This window comes from Triturus cristatus, chromosome 5_1 (assembly GCF_964204655.1).
Source record: "Triturus cristatus chromosome 5_1, aTriCri1.1, whole genome shotgun sequence".
NCBI lineage: Eukaryota > Metazoa > Chordata > Amphibia > Caudata > Salamandridae > Triturus > Triturus cristatus.
Window position 1 is genome coordinate 8,588,182 of NC_140587.1, and position 27,576 is coordinate 8,615,757.

The 27,576-nt window shown below is 50.9% G+C and overlaps 1 protein-coding gene across 1 annotated transcript in view; it reads left to right on the forward strand.

Annotated features, from left to right (window-relative positions):
• The first annotated feature begins 1,016 nt into the window (after positions 1 to 1,016).
• LOC146829942 (pepsin A-like) overlaps positions 1,017 to 27,576 on the forward strand; it is a 257,499-nt gene continuing 230,939 nt past the window's right edge. The window contains exons 1-2 of the mRNA XM_085604204.1: positions 1,017 to 1,146; positions 20,412 to 20,571. Coding sequence (XP_085460330.1) covers positions 1,094 to 1,146; positions 20,412 to 20,571 — 213 coding nt within the window. The 5' untranslated portion in view covers positions 1,017 to 1,093. The remainder of the gene's footprint in view (positions 1,147 to 20,411; positions 20,572 to 27,576) is intronic.

Genomic DNA, 27,576 nt, shown 5'->3' on the forward strand with positions numbered 1-27,576 from the left:
GCCCTTTTTTTGTGGGGCCCATTAGGCTGCCCAACTTAGCGGTGACACTGGCCTGGTAGTGCACCACACCCCCTAGCATGGCTAATTTACCACCTGTCCTGGTGCCAAATTGGCCTCAGGGTAGGGGGGTGGCATCTCCAGGTCTAGGGTAAGCCAGGATTGCATATCAAAGGGGACAAGGGATTTGAAGTCCCTGGCTGTGGTATGCAGATTCACTAGCCATCCTGTTGGAGTGGAGGAGGTGTGAACATGTTCACTTGAACTATCTAGCAATGGAACTAGAAAGCATAGGGGCATATCTGCCCATGTAGCATAATGCATCCTGCCTCAGGGCTGTATGGCCTGCTGTAGGGATGGCTTACATATATTGTGGGCTGCATGGCCTGCTGCAGGGGTGGTTTACATATATTGCATGCATTGTCTGGAGGCATGGCACACAGGGTGTGTGCCATGTTGTGGTTTCACATTTGTGTGCACCAGTTCACGCTGCCGGCAATGGTAGTCCGCATGAGTTTGGTGGTGGGTCCCTTGGGGTGGCACAATACATGATGCAGCCGTTAGGGATCCTTTACTAGGGACTTACAGGGGTGTCAAAGGTCTTGCCAATGGGGAACAGTTGAACAGTTACCTTGTTTTAGAGAAAGATCTCTAGCACTGGGGACCTGGTTAGCAAACTAGTGCACTTCCGTCGAATTCCATCAAATACCAGGCAAAAAGTGGGGAAGAACACGTCAAAAAGGAGCACATTCCTACATTTGTGCTCTGCTCAAGGTGAGCCATTGGCAGAGAGCTCTGTGAACCTTTGCCTTGGCCAATGTCAGAGTGAAGCCCACTAGAGGTTTTATGAACATCTAATCTAAGGACAACACTACACGCCATGACGTCCCCACACACTTGGACATCAGCCAATAGAGTCAGCTAAACACTGCTGTCCGTTCACCTTGGGGAAGGAGACAGGGTTCTTTCCATGTTTGCTCTGGCATATAAGATAAGAGAAAGTTACAAGTACAAATCTACATCTGAGACGTAAGGTAACCAGTCACCTTCCCTCGACTGCAGAGGTCTGTCCTCAAGCACACTCGCTGCAAGAGCCATGAGGTGGCTGCTGCTCCTCCTGCTGGGGGCCCTGTCCCACGCGCTGGTCAAGTGAGTACCTAAGAAGCGCTTTCTCTCCTCACTCAAGTTAGGTCAGCTTCCTCTCAGTCTAAGTAGCATTGTTTCTCCTCATTCTGGATAGCTCTGCTTATCTCCATTCTGGAATTTCTGTTTCTCGTCATCTGGGAACTGTTTCCCATCATTTAGGAGTGTTCTGCCTCTCCTCGTTCTAGGCACATCTGCTTATCTTCTTTCTGGCATCTGTTCCTCCTCATTTGTGGGGTGCTGTGCTTCTCCTCACTTTAGATAGCTCACCTTAAACTCACTCAAGAGATTTGTGCTTCTCCTGAGTCTGGAGATCTCTGCTTCTCCTGAGTCTGGAGATCTCTGCTTCTCCTGAATCTGAAGATCTCTGCTTCTCCTGAGTCTGGAGATATATGCTTCTCCTGAGTCTGAATATATCTGTTTCTCCTGAGTCAGGAGAGCTCTGCTTCTCACACTGGAGACCTCAGCTTCTCCTCACTCTGGGGATGTCTAGTTTCCTGGATACTGTGTACATCAGCTTCTCCTTATTCTAGGGAGTTCTGTGTTTCTTCACTCTGTGCATCTCTGCTTCTCCTGAGTCTTGAGAACTCTGCTTCTCCTCACCCTAGAGACCTCAGCCTCTCCTCACTCTGGGGATCTCTGCTTCCTCTTAATCTACTGAGCTCTGCTTCTTCTCACTATCGGGGCCTCTGTTTCTCCTCACTCTGGGGATCTCTGCTTCTTCTTTATCTATAGATCTCTTCTTCTTCTCACTCTGGGGATATCAGCTTCTCCTCACTGTGGGGATCTCTGCTTTTCTTCACTCTGTAGATATCTTCTTCTCCTCACTCTGGAGATCTCTGCTTCTTCTCCTCCCTTTGGATAGCTCACTTTGAACTAACTTTAGAGAGCTCTGCTTTTCCTCATCCTGGAGACCTCAGTTTGTCCTCACTCCAGGGATCTCGTTTTCTCCTTACTCTGGGGATCTCTGCTTTTCCTCACTCTGTAGGTATCTTCTTCTCCTCACTCTGGGGATCTCTGTTTCTTCTCCTCCCTTTGGATAGCTCACTTTGAAATAACTCTAGAGAGCTCTGCTTCTCCTCATCCTGGAGATCTCAGTTTGTCCTCACTCTGGGGGTCTCTGCTTCTCCTCACATTGGGGATCACTTCTTCTCCTCACTCTGTAGATATCTTCTTCTCCTTATCCTGGAGACCTCAGTTTGTCCTCACTCTGGGGATGTCTGGTTTCCTCCACTCTGTGTACCTCAGCTGCTCCTCTTTCTAGCCGAGCTCTGCATCTCTTCACTCTGTGGAGCTCTGCTTCTCCCCACTATGCAGAAATCTGCTTTGCCTCTTTGTGGGATTCTTAGCCTCCCCTCACACTAGCAGTTGTGGTTGGTTTTTCCTCACACCTGGATCTATTTTTCAACTCACTGAAAAGCTGATCTTGTCTTCACTATAGAGAGCTCTGCTATTCCTCACTCTGGAGAGCTCTAGATTTTGTATCTTTGGGGATCTCTGCTTCTCCTTATTGTAGTGAATTCATCTTCTGTCCACTCTGGGGATCTCTGTTTCTCCTCACTTTGGGGACATGTTTCTCCTCACTCTGGGGAACTTTGCTTCTCCTCACTCTGAGGATCTCTGTTTCTCCTCACTCTAGAGATTTCTGTTTCTCTTCACTTTGAGGATCTCTGTTTCTCCTCACTCTAGAGATTTCTGTTTCTACTCACACTGGAGATCTCTGCTTCTCCTCACTGTGGGTATTTTTACTTCTCCTAAATCTAGGGATCTCCAATTCTCCTCACTATAGGGATCTCTGCTTCTCTTTACTCTAGAGATATTTGCTTCTCCTCACTCAGTTGATCTCTGCTTCTCCTCACTCTGGAGATCTCTGCTTCTCCTCACTTTGGGGATCTTTGCTTCTCGTCACTCTGGAGATCTCTGCTTCTCCTAACTATGGGGGTCTCAGCTTCTCCTCACTCTGGGTGTCTCAGCTTCTCCTCACTCTGGGGATCTCTGCTTCTCCTCAGTCTGCAGATCTCTGCTTCTCCTCTAGGGTTCTCTACGTTTCCTCACCCTTGTGATCTCTGCGTCTCTACACTCTGCAGATCTCTGCAGAGCAGTGGCAGCGAAGATGGTCTTGTCTTTCATTTAATAATGTTTTACAGTAAAGCAAACCTCCCTGCTGCCTGATGGATTTAAGGGGAGGAGAGTGGCTGCAGTGTAAATAGCAAAGAAGGAGTAGAGCTATAGAGGGAAGTGGAAGAAGCTATAAAGGGGAGTGGAAGGAACTATATTGGGGAGTGGAAGAAGATATAGGGAGGAGTGGAAGGAGATATAGAGGGAAGTGTAAGCAGCTTAAAGGGGAGTGGAATGAGCTATATAGAGGAGAGGAGGGAGCTGTATAGAGGATGGAAGGAGCTATAGAGGGGAGTGGAAGGAGCTATAGAGGGGACTGGAAGGAGTTCTATAGGGGATAGGAAGGAGCTACAGAGGGGAGTGGAAGGAAATATAGAGGGGAGTAGAAGGAGTTATAGGGGTGTGTGCAAGGAGCTATAGAGGAGCATGTAAATGTAAATCCTTATTTGTAAAGTGCAAACTACTCACCCTTATGGGTCTCAAGGCGCTGAGGGCCATTGTGGAAATTAAGTGAGCTATTGCCCAGAGTCACATGGTGCTGAGCGGAGCTGCCGCCGGAGCGGGGATCAAACTGTGAACCCTGTGCTCCGAAGTCAGCTGCCCTGGCTGCTACACCACACCTCTCCAAGGAGATATAGAAAGAGGAGTGGAAAGATCAATGGGTAGTGTAAGGAGCTACAGAAGGGATGAAAGGCAATATAGAGAGAAGTGGATGGAGCTATAGGGAGGATAAGGAGCTATAGAGGGGAGTAGAAGGAGCTGAATATGGAGCTGGAAGTACCTATAGAGGGAAGTGGAAGGAGGTACAAAGGGGAGTGAAATGAGCTTTAAAGGTGAGTGGAAGGAGCTATAGAGGGGACTGGAAGGAGATAGAGAGAGGAGTGGAAGGAGTTATAGAGGGGAATGGAAGGGGGTACAAAAGGGAGTGAAATGAGCCTTACAATCGAGTGGAATGAGCTGTAGAGGGGTGTGCAAGGAACTATAGATAAGAGTGGAAAGAGCTATAGAGGGGAGTGGAAGCAGTTATATCGGGGAGTGGAAGCAGCGAGAAAGTGGAGTGGAAGGAGCTGTAGGAAGGAGTGGAAGGAGCTATAATGGGGATTGGAAGGAGATTTACAGATAAGTGGAAGGAGTTTAGAGATGAGTGAAAGGAGCTAGGGAGGGGAGTGGGAGATAATATAGAGAGGGTTGGAATTAGCTATAGAGGGGAGCGGAAGGAGCAGTAGAGGGGAGTGGAAGGAGCTATAGAGGGGATTGGAAGGAGTTATAGAGGGGAGTGGAAGGAGATATTGAGTGGTTTGGATTGGGCTGAAGAGGGAAGTGGAAGGAGCTGTAGAGGGGAGTGGAAGGAGCTGTAGAGGGGAGTGGAAGGAGCTGTTGAGGGGAGTGAAACTAGCTATAAAGGGGAGTGGAAGGAGCTTTAGAGGAGTCTGGAAGGAGCTTTCCCGGTGAGTAGAAGGAGTTTAGAGAGGAATGGAAGGAGCTATAGGGAGGAGTGAAAGGAACTATAGATGGGAGTGGAAGAAGCTTTACGAATGAGTGGAAGGAGCTTTACAAGTGAGTGGCAGGAGCTATAGAGGGGAGTGAAAGGAACTATAGAGGGGAGTGAAAGGAGCTGTAAAGAGTATTGGAAGGAGCTATATAGGGGTGCGGAAGAAGCCATAGAGGGGAGTAGAAGAAGCTATAGAGAGGAGTGGAAGGAGATGCAGAGAGGAGTGGAAGGAGCTATAAAGTGGAGTGGAAGGAGCTATAGAGGGGAGTGGAAGGAGCTATATAGGGGAGTGTACGGATATAGAGATGAGAGAAAGGAGCTACATAGGGGAGTGGAAGGAGCTTTACAGGTGACTGGAAGGAGCTATAGAGCGAAGTGGAAGGAGCTGCAGAGAGGAGTGGAAGGAGCAATAGAGGGGAGTGGAAGGAGCTATAGAGGGGAGTGGGAGGAGATAGAGAGAGGAGTGGAAGGAGTTATAGAGGGGAATGGAAGGGGGTACAAAAGGGAGTGAAATGAGCCTTACAATCGAGTGGAATGAGCTGTAGAGGGGTGTGCAAGGAACTATAGATAAGAGTGGAAAGAGCTATAGAGGGGAGTGGAAGCAGTTCTATCGGGGAGTGCAAGCAGCGAGAAAGTGGAGTGGAAGGAGCTGTAGGAAGGAGTGGAAGGAGCTATAATGGGGATTGGAAGGAGATTTACAGATAAGTGGAAGGAGTTTAGAGATGAGTGAAAGGAGCTAGGGAGGGGAGTGGGAGATAATATAGAGAGGGTTGGAATTAGCTATAGAGGGGAGCGGAAGGAGCAGTAGAGGGGAGAGGAAGGAGCTATAGAGGGGATTGGAAGGAGTTATAGAGGGGAGTGGAAGGAGATATTGAGTGGTTTGGATTGGGCTGCAGAGGGAAGTGGAAGGAGCTGTAGAGGGGAGTGGAAGGAGCTGTAGAGGGGAGTGGAAGGAGCTGTTGAGGGGAGTGAAACTAGCTATAAAGGGGAGTGGAAGGAGCTTTAGAGGAGTGTGGAAGGAGCTTTCCCGGTGATTAGAAGGAGTTTAGAGAGGAATGGAAGGAGCTATAGGGAGGAATGAAAGGAACTATAGATGGGAGTGGAAGAAGCTTTACGAATGAGTGGAAGGAGCTTTACAAGTGAGTGGCAGGAGCTATAGAGGGGAGTGAAAGGAACTATAGAGGGGAGTGAAAGGAGCTGTAAAGAGTATTGGAAGAAGCTATACAGGGGAGCGGAAGAAGCCATAGAGGGGAGTAGAAGAAGCTATAGAGAGGAGTAGAAGGAGCTGCAGAGAGGAGTGGAAGGAGCAATAGAGGGGAGTGGAAGGAGCTATAGAGGGGAGTGGGAGGAGCTATATGGGGGAGTGTATGGATATATAGAGATGAGAGGAAGGAGCTACGTAGGGGAGTGGAAGGAGCTTTACAGGTGAGTTGAAGGAGATATAATAGGGACTGGAAGCAGATATAGAGGCTAGTGTAACAAGCTATATTGGGGAGTGGAAGGAGATATAGGGAGGAGTGGAAGGAGATATAGGGAGTAGTCAGAGGAGCTATAGAGGGGAGTGGAAGGAGCTATAAAGGGGAGTGAAATGAGCTATAGAATGGAGTGGAAGCAGCTGTAGAGGGGAGTAGGAGGAGCTATAAAGGGAGTGGAAGGAGCTATAGAGGGGAGTGAAAGGCGATATAAAAGGGAGTGGAAGCAGCTGTAGAGGGGAGTGGAAGGAGCTTTAGAGGGGAGTGGAAGGAGCTACAGAGGGGAGTGGAAGGAGCTATAGAGGGGAGTGGAAGCAGCTAGAGAGTAGAGTTGAAGGAGAGATAGTGAGGATTGAAAGGTGCTATAGAGGGGAGTGGAAGGAGCCACAGAAGGACTGGAGGGAGATATACAGGGGAGTTGAAGGAGTTATAGAGGGGAGTGGATGAGGCTATAGAGAGAAGTGGAAGGAGCTATAGGGAGTGTTAGTAGCTATAGAGGGTAGTGGAAGGAAATATAGAGAAGAGTTGGAAGAGCTATAGAGGGTTGTTTAATGACCTTTACTGGTGTGTTGAAGGAGTTTAGAGATGGGTAGAAAGAGCTATAGAGGGGAGTGTAAGGACCTATAGATAGCACTGGAAGGGGCTATAGATGGGAGTAGAAGGAACTATAGAAGGGAGTGGAAGGAACTTCAGAGGGGAGTAGAAGGATCTATAGAGGTGTGTGGAAGGAGCTATAGAGGGGAGTGGAAGGAACTTCAGAGGGGAGTGGAAGTAGCTGTAGAGAAGAATGGAAGGAGCTATATCGGGTTAAATAAGGGAGTGGAAGAAGCTATAGTGGGGAGTGAAGAAGCTATAGAGAGGAGTGGAAGGAGCTATAGTGGGGATTGGAAGGACCTTTAGAGGTGAGTGGAAGGAGCTACAAAGGGGAGTAGTTTTACAGGTGAGAGGAAGGCACTATAGAGAGGGTTGGAAGGAGCTACAAAGGGCAGTGGAAGGAGCTTTACATGTGAGTGAAATGAAATATAGAGAAGAAGAGTAGAAGGATCTATGGGGAGTGTAAGGCAATATAGAGAGTAGTTGGAGGAACTATACAGGGGAGTGGAATGAGCTATAGAGGGGAGTGGAAGGAGCTACAGAGGGGAGTGGAAGGATCTTTAGAGGGGAGTGGAAGCAGCTAGAGAGTAGAGTTGAAGGAGAGATAGTGAGGATTGAAAGGTGCTATAGAGGGGAGTGGAAGGAGCCACAGAAGGACTGGAGGGAGATATACAGGGGAGTGGAAGGAGTTATAGAGGGGAGTGGATGAGGCTATAGAGAGAAGTGGAAGGAGCTATAGGGAGTGTTAGTAGCTATAGAGGGTAGTGGAAGGAAATATAGAGAAGAGTTGGAAGAGCTATAGAGGGTTGTTTAATGACCTTTACAGGTGTGTTGAAGGAGTTTAGAGATGGGTAGAAAGAGCTATAGAGGGGAGTGTAAGGACCTATAGCTAGCAATGGAAGGGGCTATAGATGGGAGTAGAAGGAACTATAGAAGGGAGTGGAAGGAACTTCAGAGGGGAGTAGAAGGATCTATAGAGGTGTGTGGAAGGAGCTATAGAGGGGAGTGGAAGGAACTTCAGAGGGGAGTGGAAGTAGCTGTAGAGAAGAATGGAAGGAGCTATATCGGGTTAAATAAGGGAGTGGAAGAAGCTATAGTGGGGAGTGAAGGAGCTTTAGAGAGGAGTGGAAGGAGCTATAGTGGGGATTGGAAGGACCTTTAGAGGTGAGTGGAAGGAGCTACAAAGGGGAGTAGTTTTACAGGTGAGAGGAAGGCACTATAGAGAGGGTTGGAAGGAGCTACAAAGGGCAGTGGAAGGAGCTTTACATGTAAGTGAAATGAAATATAGAGAAGAAGAGTAGAAGGATCTATGGGGAGTGTAAGGCAATATAGAGAGTAGTTGGAGGAACTATAGAGGGGAGTGGAATGAGCTATAGAGGGGAGTGGAATGCGCTATAGAGGGGAGTGGAAGGAGCTATACAGGGGAGTGGAATGAGCTATAGAGGGGAGTGGAAGGAGCTACAGAGGGGAGTGGAAGGAGCTATAGAGGGGAGTGGAAGCAGCTAGAGCGTAGAGTTGAAGGAGAGATAGTGAGGATTGAAAGGTGCTATAGAGGGGAGTGGAAGGAGCCACAGAAGGACTGGAGGGAGATATACAGGGGAGTGGAAGGAGTTATAGAGGGGAGTGGATGAGGCTATAGAGAGAAGTGGAAGGAGCTATAGGGAGTGTTAGTAGCTATAGAGGGTAGTGGAAGGAAATATAGAGAAGAGTTGGAAGAGCTATAGAGGGTTGTTTAATGACCTTTACAGGTGTGTTGAAGGAGTTTAGAGATGGGTAGAAAGAGCTATAGAGGGGAGTGTAAGGAGCTATAGATAGCACTGGAAGGGGCTATAGATGGGAGTTGAAGGAACTATAGAAGGGAGTGGAAGGAACTTCAGAGGGGAGTAGAAGGATCTATAGATGTGTGTGGAAGGAGCTATAGAGGGGAGTGGAAGGAACTTCAGAGGGGAGTGGAAGTAGCTGTAGAGAAGAATGGAAGGAGCTATATCGGGTTAAATAAGGGAGTGGAAGAAGCTATAGTGGGGAGTGAAGGAGCTATAGAGAGGAGTGGAAGGAGCTATAGATGTGAGTGGAAGGAGCCATACCGGTGAGTGGAAGGAGCTTAGAGAGGAGTGGAAGGAGCTACAGAGGGAAGTGGAAGGAACTTTACAGGTAAGTGGTCTGATATATAGAGAGGTGTGGTGGGCGCTAAAGGGAGTGTAAAGAGCCATAGAGGGGAGTGGAGGGCGCTAGAAAGAGGAGAGGAAGGACTTTTGAAAAGCCTTTCAGTGGAGAGCAGACCAACAGGTAAGAGATTTAAGAGCAATGTTTTTCCAAATCATAGTTATAGTTTGGCAAGGATTAGAGGAGTAGTTCAGAGTGTGGGTACAGCACAGGCAGTGAGTCGTGAAGTATGGTGGTGAAATGCCTTTGTCCACTATAGGATAATCAAGAAACTCAACGAAGGGGTAATTCTCCCACATCATAATTTGGCAGCTGCCAGAGTTAGAAGATGCTGCCCTGCCCTTGTGACCCCCGGGGTCTTCCATGTGATGCCCGACTTGAGGTCACGATGAAGCACTACACTAAAATGGAAGCAGAGCTCTGAGAGCCTTGCTTTCAATCTGGATGCATTTTTCCCACCTCTAAATCCTATAGAAACCTCTTATTAATAGGCCTGGCTTGACAGCACAAATGTCACCAGACCTTATGTGATCAATATAAGAAGATTTTAAGAAGTGCTGCTGAGGAGGAGATGTTGGCTCCACTCAATTGTCAGTCTTTGCTGCTGAGAAGATGTTGGCTCCACCGAGATGTCAATCTTTGCGGCTGAGAAGAAGACGTTGTCTCTACTCACCTGTAAATCTTTGACGTTGTGAAGCAGATGTTGGCTCCACTCACCTGTCAATCTTTGCTGCTGAGAAAGAGCGGTTGGCCTCACTCACATGTCAATCTATGCTGCTGAAAGTAGACTGTTAGAATCTGGGGTCTCTGGTTGGCGCAGGTATGCACATGCGACAAGCAGGGACCCTTTCCTCTAAGTCAGGGCGTAGGATTACCTCTTTAAAAATAACCCCTGCTCACCCGCTAGGTAACGTGGCGCGAGCAGTCAGGCTAGATTCCAGAGGGCATTAGGTTAAGCGTTCAAGATGTCCCACACAATAATCACCACCCCACCACACAGAGACACAAGGCTGTATTTATGCAAAAATAAAGGTCTTTATATAAAAGATTTCTTCAAGCAGGCTGGTTAAAATACAGTTCTTCACTTAAATGAGGTTCCAGTTACTTTCAATGCTTTTAGGCAGTCCACAGTTCTTAAGATGGCACTTTTCTACCTAAAATAGGCTTCTTTGGGGTGTTGTGCGCTTCGTAGCGCCTCCGGTACGCTTCGTACCGCTGTTTGGCCGCGTCGTGCCGTTCCCCACGCTTCTCGCATGAGTACGCGTACACTGGATGTGAGCCATACGGACCGTACCCTCGTAGGTACGCGTCATACACGTCCGGTACGCCTCTTGCTGAACCTCACGCTTTCCGCGTGAGCAACGGCCTATATATCCAATGGAGTACGGATCGTACCTTCACGGGTCGCCTCGCACAGCTGATACGAATGGAGACAAAGCTCACGCTTCACGCGTGAACAGCGGAGCGGGACGACAGCGCCAGTACGGCCCGAACAAAGCAACATACGGGTCGTACCAAGGCGCGCGGCTCACAGTGCCTTCATTCTTTGGGGAAAAGGGTCGTAGCAGCCTCAGGGGTCCCCACAGGAGTGTCCCACGTCGCGTTGTCGTCCCTCGTGGTCAGTGGGCGGTGATGCTTCGTGGGGCGCTTCAGGACGGTCCCAGGCACATAACGAGGTTGGCAGAAGGAGGGGCAGCTCGGGGTGATTTCTAGCGCGTCGCAGCGCTGTCGGCTTCGCTCAGGTGATGAACAGTGCGTTACAGGTCCTTACAGTGGTCTCCACGGCCAGGGGGGGTCGCAGAGGCTCGGCGCTTGGAGCCTGGTTAGTCTCTTCCTTACTTTGCAAGCTATGGCTCGGGGGGGCAGTTGCTTGCTGTGCTCGGGCCAGGTAGGCAGGCCTTTGCGGTGCTCACAGCAGCCCCGGTGGCAGAAGTCGCGGTGCTCAGACAGATGAGGGGCACACAGGTTCTCTGGGGTCAGCGTTGGCAGAATCACCTCCAGCAGCTTCTCTTCTTCCAGGGGAAAGGTAGCGCCCACTGTTCCTGGGGCGCAGTTCAGGGGGCAAGTTCACAAGCAAGCCCTTGGAGATTGTTTGATAAGCACAAGTTGAATCAAAGTTTCTTCTTCAGTCTTCTTTCCTTTAGCAGCAAGGCACCCACCACAGGCCAGTCTCTCAGGCTTAGAGACAGTAGTCCTCCATGCAGCTTTCCCAGGTCCTTCTCTTCAGGCAGAGTTTCTTCTTGGCGCAAACAGGATCTGATTTCTTAGGAGCAGGGCTCCTTCTTTTATACAGCAATTCTTTTGTTCTTTGTCGCCAAGGGGCCTGGGCCTGGCTCAGTCCAGTTCTGGAGCACTTTGGTGTGGTGACTCTGCTCTTTCCTTTCAGCAGCAGGGCAGGAACATCAGCCGCTCCACAGGGGACGGAGCCGGCATTGTGGTGGCAGGGCACAGGTCTATTCAGAGTCAAGGTGTACTCCTCCCACCCATCCTGGTGTAATCTCTCTACCCACCACCTGGCAGCCAGTCTGTCTCCTGGAATTCCCCAGCCCTGCTCCCCACTGTAACTAGGCAGAACCCACACACACACAGCAGAGGCGGACTGAAATGGCCAGGTCAGTAAATACTGACTTTCTAAAAGTAGTATTTACAAAAACAGGATATTAAAATAAACTTTACTAAAAGAAGTATTTTATTATCCTGAGTTCAGGCATACTAAACTTGACTTTCTACCATGCTCTATGAGTCCACTGGGATTACAGCGTGTAGTAATTCCAGCAGCCCATTCTGGCCTATGGAGAGCAGGTAGCCTTCAACAGTGAAAAACGAAAATGGCTGTAATTCACTATTAAGACATGCCACACATATCAGGGTATGTCCTACCTTATGCCTACAATGCACCCTGCCCTTGGGCCTACCAGAGGGGTGACTAATATGTAGTTAAGGGAAGGTTTAGGGACTGGCAAGTAGGGGCACTTGCGCAGTCAGCGCGACAGTACCAGACTGCGCGCAGGGTCTGCAATGGCAGGCCCTAGACACATTTTACTAGGCCACTTCTGTGGGTGGCACAACCAGTGCTGCAAGCCCACCAGCGGTATTTGCATTTACAAGCCCTGGCACTCCTGGTGCACTTTACTAGGGGCTGATAGTAAACCAAATAAGCCAAACATGGACACCAATCAATGTAGCAATTTACAATGGGGAGAGCATATGCACCTTAGCACTGATCAGCAGTGGTAAGGTGCCCAGAGTCATAAAACAGCCAACAACAGGTCAGAGAAAATGCAGGAGGAAGGCACAAAGTTTAGGGATGACCCTGCAAAAAGGGCCAAGTCCAACATAGACGTTGGCTCCACTCACCTGTCAGTCTTTGCTGTTTTGAAGGAGACGTTGGCTCCACTCACATGTCAATTTTTGCTGCTGAGACGGAGATGTTGGCTCCACTCACATGCTGATCTTTGCTGCTGAGAAGGAGAAGTTCAAAAACAACAGTTGATGGACAGAATGCAGAACAATGTCATACATTAACCCAGATCTCTTTACTGGGGGTGAATGCTTTTATTTGTTCTGCATTCCGTCCATCAATTGTGTGTCTTTTGCTTTCTCGCCCTGAGAAGGAGAAGTTGGCTCCACTCACCTATCTAACTTTGCTGCTGAGAAAGAGACATCAGCTCCAATCACATGTCAATCCTTGCTGCTATAAAGGAGATGTTGGCTCCACTCACCTGTCAAACTTTGCTGCTGAGAAATAGACGTTGGCTCCACTCACATTTCAATCTTCCTTTACACTGGAATTGATTGGGCAGAGATTGTGACTTCTGTTAAGTTTATCCCTAATACGGTCGGCCTGGGTTGGTTCTGGTGACAAGTCAATAATAATTTGAAGGTTTATTGAGAAGGTGTATCTGATAGCAGGCAATCAATAAATAAATCTATCAGTATTTGTTAAGCGTGACTACTCACCCGCTAGGGTCTCAAGGCGCTGATACCACAGGTCTAATCAGTATATTATTAAGTCTTTACAAATGCAATATGTCTAAATTATTTACTGTGAAAAGCCTTGGTTACATTTGTTAAAGCCAACATGTCTTTTTGGTGGGCTAGTTATTACCTGTTAAAGGCTGCTGACAAGTATTACCTTAGCAGGATAGGGTGTAGTTACCCCCTCCGACAAAGCATGTTTTTTCGTTTCATTAGATTCCGACGTGTCTTGTCAGAGCAGCCATTGTGGAGGGCTTCTGGGAGCTTTTAAAAGTAACACTAAGTGAGGGGCTTCGCCTCTGCCCACATGTTCTTTCTACTAGAAGTTGTCTCAGAAAGAGTTAAATTTTTCTCTTTAAGGATAATATTATGCTGTTGACAAAGTGATTTAAAATTGTGAACTCTCTGACAAATACAATAGGAATGGGTTTTACTTTGTGTACTCCCTGACACATACAATAGGAATGGGTTTTACATTGTGAACTCTCTAACACATACAATAGGAATTGGTTTTACATTGTGAACTCTCTGGCACATACAATAGGAATGGGTTTTACATTGTGAACTCTCTGACACATACAATAGGAATGGGTTTTACATTGTGAACTCTCTGACACATACAATAGGAATGGGTTTTACATTGTGAACTCTCTGACACATACTATAGGAATGGGTTTTACATTGTGAACTCTCTGACACATACAATAGTAATGGGTTTTACATTGTGAACTCTCTGACACATACAATAGGAATGGGTTTTACATTGTGAACTCTCTGACACATACTATAGGAATGGGTTTTACATTGTGAACTCTCTGACACATACAATAGGATTGGGTTTTACATTGTGAACTCTCTGACACATACAACAGGAATGAGTTTTACATTGTGAACTCTCTGACACAATAGGATTGGGTTTTACATTGTGAACTCCCTGACACATGCAATAGGAATGGGTTTTACATTGTGAACTCTCTGACACATACAATACAATGGTTTTAGGACATTCTTTGGCGTGGAGAACCCGGAGGGGGTTCCTGGGGGACTCCATGTCGACCAGGTAGGTGACGGGGCTCTTCTTTTCTACCACCTTGAAGGGCCCGGTCCATTTGTCCTGGAGAGCACAGGGGTCAACGGGCGACATGACCCAGACCTGCTGGCCTGGCTCGAACTCGATGGAGGAGGCGTTCTGGTCATACCAGCGTTTCATTTCCTCCTGGCTGGCCTCGAGGTTGGCTTCGGCCAGTTCCCTGAATTTCCGGGTTTGATTCCGCAGGGTCAGGAGGTACCGGTAGACGTCGGGAGGAGCATCTTGGACGGTAGTCTCCCAGCCTTCTTTGACCAGGCTGAGGGGGCCTCGGACAGGGTGTCCGTACAAGAGTTCGAAGGGGCTGAACCCCAGAGACTTCTGCGGGACCTCCCGATAGGCAAACAGGAGGCAGGGCAGCAGGACGTCCCATTTGCGTCTCAGGGGCTCCTCCAGGCCCTTGATCATTCCTTTCAACGTCCGGTTAAATCGTTCGACTAGTCCGTTCCCCTGGGGGTGGTACGGGGTGGTGAACTTGTAGGTGACCCCGCATTGTTGCCACAGGGACCGCATATACTTTGAGATAAAGTTCGTGCCTCGGTCGCTCACGACCTCCCGGGGGAAACCCACTCTGGAGAAGATTCCCATCAAGGCCCGGCCCACCACGGGGGCCGTCACTGTTCGGAGAGGGATGGCCTCAGGGTATCGGGTGGCATGATCGACCAGGACGAGGATGAAGCGATGTCCTTGGGAGGTTCGGGGGTCCAGGGGCCCCACGATGTCGATCCCCACTCGCTCGAACGGGGTGTTTACTATTGGAAAGGGCTGGAGAGGGGCTTTGACCCTTCCCCCACTCTTCCCGCTGGCTTGGCAGGTCGGGCAGGTTCGGCAATGATTGTCAACGTCCTTCCGCATTCGGGGCCAGTAGAAGTGGGTCACCAGGCGGCTGTAGGTTTTGTCTTGCCACAGGTGCCCGGCGAGGGGCACATCATGCGCCAGATTGAGGAGGAAGTCTCGGAATCGGAGGGGGACCACCAGCACTCGGCTGGCCCCCAGTTTTGCGGTCTTCTGCTCGCTGTAGAGGAGGTCATTGTCCCAATAGACCCAGTGGGTCCCCGTTTGATCTCCGGTGGCCTGGGCGGCTGCTTGCTGTCGGGTCCCTTCGAGGGAGGGGCAGGTCTTCTGTTCTTGGCGGAACTGCTCCCTTGTGGGGCCACCTTCTTGGCGCCATTGGGCGAGTTCGGGGAGGTCGCCGAGCACGGCGACCTCGTCCGGGGTGAGTTCTGGCGGCCCGGACTCAGCGTCGGCTTCTTCTTCGACGGAGGGAGGTGGTGGTTCGGGCCACTCCGGCTCTTCGGGGGGAGCAGCTATGCTCGGCCGGATGGCCCGGGCGGTCGTGGACCGGGTGGTTGCGCAGACCCACTCGGGCAGTCCCAGCATTCCCAGATGCTCTCGGCGCTCGACGTGGGCCCAGGGGGAACTTTCCAGGTCGTTCCCAAGGAGGCAGTCTACGGGGGCGTCGTCGCGGACGGTCACCTTCAGCATGCCCGACACTCCCCCCCACTCGAAGGGAATCCGGGCCATCTGGCACAAGCTCTCGGTGTTGTCTGCCGACCGGACGGGGCACAGTACATTAGGCAGGATCTGTTCGGGGGTCACCAAGTGGCAGCGGACGGCTGTCACGCTGGCTCCGGTGTCGCAGAGGGCTTCGGCCCGGCGTCCATTAATGGTGACCCACTGTTGGTACTTCTGGGTGTTGCTCGGGATGGGAGCCCGGGGCACCATTTCCCGGCTGCCCAGGCATACCAAGGTCATGGCGGCGGGTTCCCACTCGGTTGGCCCGGCGTCGTAGTTCTCTTCATCTTCTCCCCCTTCCCCCAGGGCAGCGGCCGCCAACTGGCGGGGGGGTGGCCCGGTGGTCCCGGCTCGTCGGTTCACGGGGCAGGTCGGGTCACTGGCATAGTGCCCTGGCTGTTGGCAGTTGTAGCACGTTACCGTCGGTCGAGGCCCTGGTCGGGCTAGGGGGGCCCCTCTTCGGGCGAGGGACGGGGACGTGCGGTTCGGGGGCGGTACCCGGGGAGGACTCCGGGGCGGCCCTGCTGGAAAGTCTCTGTTCCTGTTCGATCCTTCTCCTCCGCCGTGCTGGTGGGGGGGCCCCGGGGTGTTCCGTTGGTATTCCCCCATCGAGTTCCGAGGGACCCGGGTGTTCACCCATCGATTGGCCTCGGCGGCGAGCTTCCGCGGCTCGGTCAGCTTGCTGTCGAGGAGGTGCTGTCTCAGCTCGATGAAGCAGTTGTTGGAGAGGTGCTCCCATACAATGAGGTCGAACAGCTGTTCGTAGGAGGTGACTTTGCTGCCCTTGATCCACCCTTCCAGGGCTCTGCTGAAAAAGTCTACGTATTCTACCCAGGTGGTACCGGGGAGCTTCTTGCAGTCCCAGAAGCGCTGGCGGTACATCTCTGAGGTGAGACCATAGCGGGTGAGCAGGGCCTCCTTCATATGGTCATAAGAGGTCATCACCTCGTCTGGGAGCTGTAGCAGGGTGTCTCTGCCTTCGCTGAGGAACCGTCCCCATAGGCCGGCACCCCAATCTTTTCGGGGTACCCGATGGGCGGTCATGGCTACCTCGTAGGCCTTGAACCATTGTTGGATGTCGTCGTTCTTGTAGTACTCTTTGACGACATCCTTGGGGATATGTACTTTCGCCTCGGCCGGTGGAGGGGTGTCCCTGTTTCCGGGGGTGCCGGTCTCTCCATTTTTGGACTTAATTTCAAGTTCTTTAAGGCCCCGCTCATGCTCGAGGGTTAGCCTCCTCTCTTCCAGTTCTCGGTGCCGCTTTTTCTCCTCTATTTCTTCTTGCAACCGCAGTTGCTCTAAGGCCAAATTCTTTTCGGCTAGAAGGAGTTCGCCGTCCAGGCGGAGTCGGGCGAGCTCTAACTCGTGGGTCCGGACCCTCTCCCGTTCTCGTATCTCTTCCCGGGAGAGGCCGGTCTCCATGCTGGTTCTTCTCCCATCTGCTGGGGCTGCGGTCGGTTGCAGGTGCACGTTTGGCACCGGGTTTTCTTCGGTTTGGGGTGAAGCCGCTTCGGACTCTACCCAGGCCCTTAGGGCTTTTTGCAGGTCCTCTTTTGTGTTTAATCCGGTGGTCACGATGCCTTTGTCTTTACAAAACTGTTTTAGTTCCTTATGGGTATATTCCTCCAACCGTTCTTGTTGGAACTCCGCGGTTGGGGTGGTCTCTTGGTTGCTCATGGTTACTCTGTGTCTGGGTAGGTAGTGGGTGAGTTACTCGCTGTACGATTTGCGTCGGGCTCGGATTGCACCGCTGGCCACCAATGTTAGAAGGGCGATCTCCGGGGAGTCAGATGGTGTTGGACTGACCACCCCGAGAGCCACCGTTCCGTAGGGAAGTAGCCGAGCGCCGCTGAGAAGCCTCCTGGGCGAGGTCCTTCTCCTATAATCGTAACAGCCAAGCAATCCCACCACCACAAAGGGACACAACAAGGGTATCAATTCTCACAAGTCTTTATCGGTATTAAAGGCAGGTCTCCGTGGCAATATTTACAGGCGGATCGAGGGATCCAAAAGAGTCTTAGGATCTTGTAGGGACGGGGTAGCGGGACAGTCTCAGTACCAGCCTGGTACGGGGACACCCTGCGCCCAGCTCTCAATCCTCGAGCTGGGGGGGGTTCCGGGAGCCGGGACGTCGTCCGCAGGGCTCGAGGGGTTGCTCCGGTGAGGTCGAGCCGCGACGAGATCAGCAGGGCTCTGGTGGTTCCTTCAGCGAGGTCGAGCCGCGACGAAGTCAGCAGGGCTCCGATGGTTAGTTCAGCGAGGTCGGGCCGTGACGATGTCAGCAGGGCTCCGATGTTCCGTGAGGGTCTTCTTCTCAGCAAGGGGGAGCCGCGACGCAGTCAGCAGGGCTCGAGTTCCCAGTTCCAGGCAATGAGTCTCTCTCTGTAAGGTCAGCCGCGATCCGATCAGCAGGGCTCTTGACTCCAGGATACAACTACTGTCCTGGTTTTGGGCTGCCCCAGATATAGGTCTGGAGCCCTTTGATGTCCGGACCCTCGCGCCTGGGGGGGTCGGAGGGGCCGGGATGAGAGAGTCCAGACACCCAGCGGGGGGGAGCCAGCGCCCAGGGAGGCCGGAGGGCGATCGGAACCAGGCGTCGGCGGACGGCGGGAGGCCCCATCGAAACTCTCCTCCTCCGGGATCTGTGGAGTGGCCACTCGACCCCCCCTGGTCGGATCTTGGCGCCTCGATGTCGGGGCTTCGCTGGGACCGAGGCCGGGGGTGGGCCGCGTCACGAAGGCTGGCGCGGGTAGCGGGGTACAATCCAGGGGGACCCCGAAGGGTTGGGGTTGCCCCCGTTTGGTCTGGTAGGAGGGTTCAGGACCACGCCACGAGGCCGGGTCCAACAACGGGTGTCTTGACTCTTCAGCCACGAGGTCCAGGAGGCGTCGATAACAACCAGGAGCTGGATTTGAGCTGTCCCAAGAAGTCTGTCGAGTGCTGCAGTTGACAGCGACCAGATTGGACCCAACAAGCCTTGGCAATGGCAAGTCACTTGGAATCAGAGAAAGGACGTCGGTGCAGACCAGCAAGGTCTGGGGGACTCACCCAGCGAGGGAAAGTCGGGGCACATCTGGAGCAACCAGGAAAGCCAATCTGAAGAGCAGTTGCCTTCGTGGGGACCTACTAGCCAATGGGCTAGCGATCGCGATGGAGCCTCGAACGTACTGGAAACTTGTCCACGGGTCACTTGTGGAGTGGAGGCCAGCAATCTTCGGTGCAGGAGATGCTCAAGGCTAGGGCTAGTCGAAGCCGAAAGCACAACTTTGAGGAAGACCAGGAAGATGATGGATCAGCAAAAGATCACGGTGTCCAGGGGTCATGGTTCCACGTCACCCATGATAGCCACGGGCCTCAGCTTTGCTGTAGACTCAGGGTAGCCTCGAGGAAGTCTGGAAATCCACATCTGGGGATGCAGAGACTCCGGCGGGAGCTTCTGAATTGCAGACCAGACAGTTGCTTCTTTGGTGCCTGCCAAGCAGAGGAGTCACTTCTTGACCCCAAGGGAGATTTCTTCAGTCTTCTAGTTGAAATAGAACGTCGAAGGTCCAGGATATATGTTGCAGAGTTTCGTCCAGGGTAATCTAAAGTCTCAAGGACTGGGTTCCCATACTTATACTAAGTTTGGGGGTTGGACATACTCTAAGGACCAACCTATGGGAGGGTTTGGAAAGAGGGGTGGTTACACCCATTTCCTTTGTCCAGTTTCGAGCCAGAGCTGGGGCAGGTAGCCCCTGCAACCTGTTTGAACTGGACTATGCACAGGGACACCAAGTGTGCCCCCAGTGCAGGACTTCAAAGCACCAGAGAGTGCTCCCGCCCAGCCCCAATACACATCTGCCTGTTTGGGAGGTGGTTACACCTTCCTGGGACAGGAAACCTATTGTCCAGGCCTCCCCTGCTGGAGTTTCGGTCAGCAGCAGGAGGCCAGACCTGTGTCTGTGGCAGAGGCATCCATTTTGTGATTCCAGGGCTTTAGAAAGTCTTTACCGGGTAGACCAGTGTGAACATGTCTCTCCCTCTAGAAGGGTGGAATGCTAACCCCACCACCAGAACTGGCGGGGGGAGGGGGGGGGGGGTAGTATTCCAAAGCGTTTGACACCAAACACAACATGTTTCTGTGCAGCCAGTCCAAAGTTAGCATTTACTGCAAGGTTATAATGCACTTAAGAGTATATGGTCAGGCTGCACCACAAACAGCATCAGAGGAGGTACTCCGAACGCTGCAGAGGTGCTCTGCTCATGCAGGGGCACCCTCTCACATAAAAACCAAGCACTCAGGATTGTTAAGGCCTGTCATAGTAGTGACTTATAGGTTTTATATGTGTGTGCAGTGGTAGTGATATAGGTAGCCTATACCACAGTAAGGGGTGCAAGCACCACCTTACCCAGGCTGCAGTAGCAGACCTGTGGTATCATTTTGGAGTGCTTCCCAGGGGTGGCATAATACATGCTTCAGCCCCTGGTAGAACTCTGAGGTACCTATGCCCTAGGTACATAGTATACCATATCCTAGAGACTTATAAGGCACTCCAGAATCCAATTAGAAATATTCCTAATGTACATGGAAACCATTTTAGAGAGGAAGCAGCTAGGCTGTGGTCCTGATTAGCAGGGCCACAGCCAGACTAAGGTCGAAAAACAGTGAAACACCAGCAAAAAGCGGGGGTACCCATATGAAGCAGATTCTACTCTCCTACATGTGTCCAGTCCTCCTGCTCGTCTAGCACCTTGTTCTTTTTCATCTAGGTTTGCGCTATAAGTACCTTTACATCCCTAACACATGTTGTTAAATTTTGCCATTGTGTGGCGCCTTCATGCCTCCTCCTCCTATCCTCTCTCCTCCGCCCAGGGTTCCTCTGCTGAGACACAAATCTCTGAGGCAGCGTCTGAAGGAGCATGGGCTGCTGGAACACCTCACAAGGAATCTTCATTATGATGGAGGCCGCGGACACTCCTCCTCCCTGAGTGTGTCCAGAGCGTCAGACGAGCCTCTGAGGAGCTACATGGACGTGAGTATGGGGGTGAGACCCACTGCAAGGGTGGGGAGCACAGGGGCCTTTAATGCTAGAGACACGGTGCTCACCTGACCACTAGCTCACCTTTGAGGTGCAAGGGGAGGGGGAGCAGGTAGGGTGATTGTGATTCAAGTGAGGTTGGGGTAGTGACTACAAAAGTGTAGTGTGCATAAAAACAATACATTACTTAGAAAACACGTGGCTCGTTGGTCGAGCCTATTAATCACAATTAACACCAGAAAGCTTGTGTAGCCATGGTTTTAGTTAACACAGTACTAAATCTCTGTTGTACAAGCTGGCTTGATGGAGAAATGCCGACGTTTCACCCCCAAAAGATCAGTAGTCTATTACAATCCTTACGCCGGGGTCTTCATGAGGGCTGAGGTGTGGGGGTGGGTGAGGGGATCATAAATCGCCTCAGAGGAGAGGGTGAAGATATGTAGGGGCACGTGTGGCTCCTTATAACCGAGGGTGGGAAAACAGCACTCTAAAGGTAGTTGTCTCTGTTTAATGCCTGATTAATCGGCTGATGATGACATAAATATTCTGCGTTTGAAATACTGCTGGAATGTTCAAGTTTCCTGCGCGCTGCTGTTTTGTGGGGACAACTCCGTGTGATCACAGAGGCGACTTATGATCCCCTCACCCACCTCCACACCTCAGCCCTGATGAAGACCCCGGCATAAGGATTGTAATAGCCTACTGATCCTTTGTAGTCACCACCCCAACCTCACCTGAATCACAATCACCCCACCTGCACCCCCTCCCCTTTCGCCACCTAGGGACATCACTGTATATAATAATATGTGAACCATGTCAATAACAGACCAATGCTCAGTGTGAATTAAACATTACGAGCAGCAAACACCTTGTGTCTCATATTTTGTATTTATGTTGTGAATTTCAAATTGTATGGTCGTTTTCTGGGACCACTGTTCCTATGTACTGTCCTTTACCCAGGTCCCAGTGACTAATATTGGGTTTACCCTTTGTAGGAGAGTAGGATCTGCTTCACATGGATACCCCATGCCACTGCTGCTTTTTAAATGATTACCACTTAAGAAACCTCACCTCGCACGCATCGCTCGGCTCCCTCACTCCCTCCTAGGACACCCCTCGGCCTTATCCAATCACGCCGGGTGGGGGAGGAGTTAGAGGCGGGGAAGGGCTTTAAATGTCCCACACAGCGCGGGAGTGCAGCAGACGCGCTCAGCGGGTGCGCCGGCGGCGCACCAGAAGTGCGCAAAAGGCACACCGATCTGCGCTCATCCGTGCCAGGACGGGCCCAGGGGCCAGCTCCTCTGCTCAAATTATCACCTACTCCTCGGAGGAACTAAGAAACTTACATCAGGGGGACTTTGCGCTCTGCCCTGCCATCCACGCACATCTCAAAAATACAGGAATCCTCCAAAGGCAGAGCAAACCCCAAGAACTCCTTCACATCACCCATTGCCAGGGCCACACATCTACCCCTACGCAGGTGAAGAATACCACTCTACGGATACACTATCTTAACACCCGCTCCCTCGTCAAACACCAGATAGATATCTTCCTGCTCCTTTTATCGGATAACCCTGATAACCTCTTTATCACCGAGACATGGTTAAACGTTGACTCTACTCGCAACATTCTGGCTGCTCTTCCCGACGATTATTACATCTTACATGTGAATCGGACCCCAGGAAAAGCGGGTGGTGGACTAGCTGCCATCATCCATAAAGACTATACGTTCACTTCTATGTCCCCCCTTAATCTCCCCGCTACGGATGACATGATTATCAAACTTGACTCCAGTGCAGGGCCACTAATCTTTGTCCTGATATGCAGACAGGAAAAGCGGGTGGTGGACTAGCTGCCATCATCCATAAAGACTATACGTTCACTTCTATGTCCCCCCTTAATCTCCCCGCTACGGATGACATGATTATCAAACTTGACTCCAGTGCAGGGCCACTAATCTGTGTCCTGATATGCAGACCTCCACGGCACATGCCATCATTCCCCCTCTCACTGAGTGAGCAGCTGGCCAACCTGGTCATGAACTATGCAAATATACTTTTATTAAGAGACCTTAACTACTGGTGCAACGATGAATCCGGCGGACCCCATGCCACCGAACTGATGGAACTGCTCTCTAACCTCAATTTCATCCACCATATCACCTCAGCCACACACATTAAAGGTCACACTCTAGACCAGGTGTGGACAACCCATCTCACGGTCTCCACCCCCTCAATATCACCGTGCATTTGGTCCGATCACCATTTAATAAAATTTACCGTCTCCATTCCTATCTTCCAAAAGCTCCCTGCCACTGAGGGAGGCATGATTAGGAAATGGAGCTCTGTCAATAAACAGGTCTTTTTAGACAGCCCTGCTAGCTCCACCCCCGAAGCCGACCCAGATGTGGATATCGCTGAAGCTAACATTTCTGCCTGGCTACTAGATTTCCATCCGCGACATTGCCCACAGAAGATAATAGGAACCCGCGGTTGTGTTTCCACACTGCATACAGCTCCCTTGGGTCCCCTGTGTCACTACCTTGGGTGGTTCCTTGGGGTCCCAGCGATTCAAGAGGCAATAGGCCTAGTGCCTGTTCCAGTCGTGGTTCTTATACCACTTTTTGGTATATGCTTTGGTACGCCCCTAGGACCCAAACGTGTATTTGTGCTTTTACTGATGCTTGATCACTTGTAACTAGGTATAAGAAACACCAATGTCGCGGTTGGAATTTTAAAGATTAGGGACACTTCTAATCGGGTCAGGACCAAACCCTTTTGGACTTAGACAGTTCTAGGGTTAGCACCCACGAGAGCACCGGAGTACTCGAGTTACCTCACCCAGGGAAGCCAGGTGCATAGTTTTTTTTTTGGTGTTGGGTCGCGTCGTCGATTCCAACGGAAGCCTGCAAAGAACTGCTGCTGCCGTGAAGAGGGGACAGAGTCTGGGTCACTAGCCAGTGACCTAGAGCAGGATGGACCAATGCCCACAGATGTCGGGTGCTTCAGGTGAGTTGATGGGTGTCTTGACTCTTCAGCCACGAGGTCCAGGAGGTGTCAACGAAGTCCGCGAGCCGGATTCGAGCTCTCCCACGAAGTTTGTCGAATGCTGCAGTGTCAGTGATCAGGAAGAACCCAACAAGCCTTGGCAACGGCAAGTCACAGGAAATCAAAGAAAGGACTGCGGTACAGACCAGCAAGGTCTGATGGATTCACCCAACGAGGGTAAGTAAGAGCAAGTCTGGAGCAACCAGAAAAGCCCAAGCAGAACTGGAGTTGCCTTTGTGGGGACCTGCTAGCCAACGGGCTAGTGATCGCAAAGAAGCCTCGTGCGGTCGCACTTGAAGCTGGCCCACGGGTCACTCGTGGTGTGGAGGCCAACAATATTCAGTGCAGGAGGTGCTCAAGGCTGGGGCTACTCGAAGCCCAAAGCACAACTTCGAGGATGACCAGGAAGGTGTTGTTGCTGCAAAAGTTCACGGTGTCCAGGGGTCACGGTTCCACGTTACCCAAGATAGCCATGGGCCTCAGCTTTGCTGTGGACTCAGGGTAGCCTCAGTGAAGTCTCGAAATCCACCTCTGGGGAGGCAGAGACTTTGGCGTCCAGCGGCCGCTTACAGAATTGCAGACCGGTCAGTTATTTCTTTGTTGCCTGCCAAGCAGGGGAGTCACTCCTTGACCCCAAGGGAGATTTCTTCCATCTTCTAGTCATGATAGAAAGTCGAAGGTCCAGGATATATGTTGCAGAGTTTCGTCCAGGGTAATATAAAGTCCTAGGGACTGGATTCCTATACTTATACTAAGTTTAGGAAATTGACTAACTCTAAGGCCCCACCTATGGGTGGACCTGGGGTGGGGGTGGTTACAACCCCCTCCCTTTTGTACAGTTTCATGCCAGAGCAGGGGCTGAGTGCCCCTGCAACCGGTTTGAACTGGGCTATGCACAGGGACACCTTGTGTGCCCCAGGCAGTGTCTCAAAAGCATTCTCTGAATGCACCCACCCTGCCCCAATATACATCTCCGTGTCTGGGGAGGTGGTAACACCTCCCTGTGACAGGAAACCTATTGTCCAGGCCTCCCCTGCCGGAGTTTTGGTCAGTAGCAGGAGACCAGACTCGTGTCTGTGGCAGTGGCATCCATTTTGTGATGCCAGGGCTTTGGAAAGTTTTAACCGGGTTTAGCCAGTGTGAACATGTCTCTCCCTCTAGAAGGGTGGAATGCTACCCCCGCCACCAGGACTGGCATGGGGGAGTAGTATTCCAAAGCGTTTGACACCAAACACAACATGTTTTGATGCAGCCATCCCAAAGTTATCATTTACCGCGAGGTTATAATGCACTTAAGAGTATATGGTATGGCTGTATCACAGAACAGCCATAAGGAAGTATTTCCGAATGCTTCAGAGGGGCTTAGATCATGCTTGGGCATCCTCTCACATAAAACCAAGCACTCTGCCTTAAGGATTGTCAAGGCCTGCCATAGGAGTGACTTATAGGTTTATATGTGTCTGTATAAGGTAGTGATAGAGGTAGCCTATACCACAGTAAGGGGTGCAAGCACACCCTTACCCAGGCTGCAGTAGCAGACCTGTGGTGTCATTTTGGAGTGCTTCCCAGGAGTGGCATAATATATGCTGCAGCCCCTGGTAGGCCTCTGAGGTACCTATGCCCTAGGTACATAGTATACCATATACTAGGGGCTTATAATGCACTCCAGAATCCAATTAGATATGTACCTAATGTACATGGAAACCATTTTAGAGAGGAAGCAGCTAGGCTGTGGTCCTGATTAGCAGGGCCACAGCCAGACTGAGGTCGAAAAACAGTGAAACACCAGCAAAAAGTGGGAGTACCCATGTGAAGCAGATCTCCCCTCCTACACCCCCCCCCCCGCCCAAACGTAGGGACATTAAACTAACCTTGACCAGTTGAGTCTTTGTGTTCTAAGTGGAAATACATAGAGAGTCCATTTGCATTGACATGGTTACTCCCAGGTCTATGTTCGACTGTAAAGTCCATCCCCTCTAGGGAAATGGACCACCTAAGCAGTTTGGGGTTTTCACCCTTCATTTCTTTTAGCCATAAGAGGGGCTTATGGTCTGTCTGAACAAGGAAGTGAGTACCAAACAAGTATGGCCTCAACTTCTTCAGAGCCCAAACCACAGCAAAGACCTCCCACTCAATGGCTGACCAACGTTTCTCTCTAGGGGTCAGCCTTCTGCTTTTGAAAGCTATTGGCTGATCCTGACCTTCATCATTCAATTGTGACAGTACAGCCCCAACCCCCAATTCAGATGCATCTGTTTGGACAATAAACTTCTTGGAGTAGTCAGATCTCTGCAGAATGGGAGCAGTGCACATGGCCTGCTTCAGGTCTTCATATGCCTTTTGACAGCTAGCTGTCCACTGAACATTTTGGGCATCTTTTTAGGAGTTACGTCATTCAAGGGTGTCACTATTGATCCATACCCTTTGACAATTCTCCTATAGTACCCAGTCAGGCCTAAGGAGGCTCTCACCTGAGTCTGCATAGTTGGAGCAATCCATTCCATTATGGTCTGGATTTTGCTCTGTAATGGTTGAACCTGGCCTCCACCTACAAGGTGGCCCAGGTACACAACCTGACTCTGCCCTATCTGGCACTTAGTAGCATTGATAGTTAGGCCTGCTTTTTGCAGGGCCTCCAAAACATTCCTCAGGTGGACCAGGTGATCCTCCCAGGTGGAGCTAAAGACAGCAATATCATCTAGATATACTGCACTAAAGTATTCCAGGCCTGTAAGAACTTGATTCACCAACCTTTGGAAAGTGGCAGGTGCATTCTTCAAACCAAAGGGCATTATCACAAATTGATAGTGCCCACCAGGGGTAGAAAATGCTGTCTTTGACTTTGCATCATCAGCTAGTCTGCCAGTATCCAGTTGTCAAATGTGCTTAGAAACGTGGCTGATTCCAAAGTATCTATCAGCTCATCTGCCCTGGGGATGGGATGGGCATCAGTCCTAGTGACTGCATTGAGACCCTTGTAGTCTAAACAAAACCTCATCTCTCTTTTCCCACCACTGGTGAGAGGTTTCGGTACTAGGACTACTGGGCTAGCCCAAGGGCTAACTAAGGGTTCAATCACACCCAGATCCAACATCTTTTTTGACTTCTGTCCTTATACAGTCCCTGACATGGTCAGGTTGCCTGTAGATCTTATTCTTCACAGGTAGACTGTCCCCAGTGTCCACTTCATGAGTGCACCAGGTGGTCTGACTTGGAGTCAGAGAAAACATATGTCTAACTGTCTGAGAAGGTTTCTGCAATCAGTTTGCTACTGGGCAGTGAGGCTGCCTGCCAAGGCTACACCAACAACTGACCCATCATCAGGGTTCTGTGAAAGCAGGTCAGGGAGTGGGTCACTCTCTTCCTCCTGTCCTTCATCAGTAGCCATGAGGAAGCCAATTTCTACTCTGTCAACATATGGTTTAAGTCTGTTGACATGAAGTACCCTATGGGGACTCCTAGGGGTTCCAAGGTCTACCAAGTGGGTAACCTCCGCTTTTTGCTCAACAATTGTATGGGGGCCACTTCATTTGTCCTGGAGGGCTGCTGGGGCCACAGGCTCCAACACCCACACTTTCTGTCCTGGCTGGTAAACAGTCAGTAGAGCCTTGTGGTCATGCCAAGCTTTTGCAGTTCTTGGCTAGCCTCAAAGTTTTTGATTGCCTTTTTCATGTACTCAGCCATCCTGGAGCGGAGACCAAGTACATAGTCCACTATGTCTTGCTTTGGGGGCTTGAGAGGTAACTCCCATCCTTCCTTCACCAAACACAATGGACCCTTGTCAGGGTGACCAAACAAAAGTTCAAATGGGCTGTAGCCAACCCCCTTTTGAGGCACCTCCCTGTATGCAAATAAAAGGAAGGGCAAGAGCAGGTCCTATTTTCGCCTAAGCTTCTCTGGGAGTCCTTTGATCATGCCCTTTAAGGTTTTGTTGAATCTCTCAACTAAACCA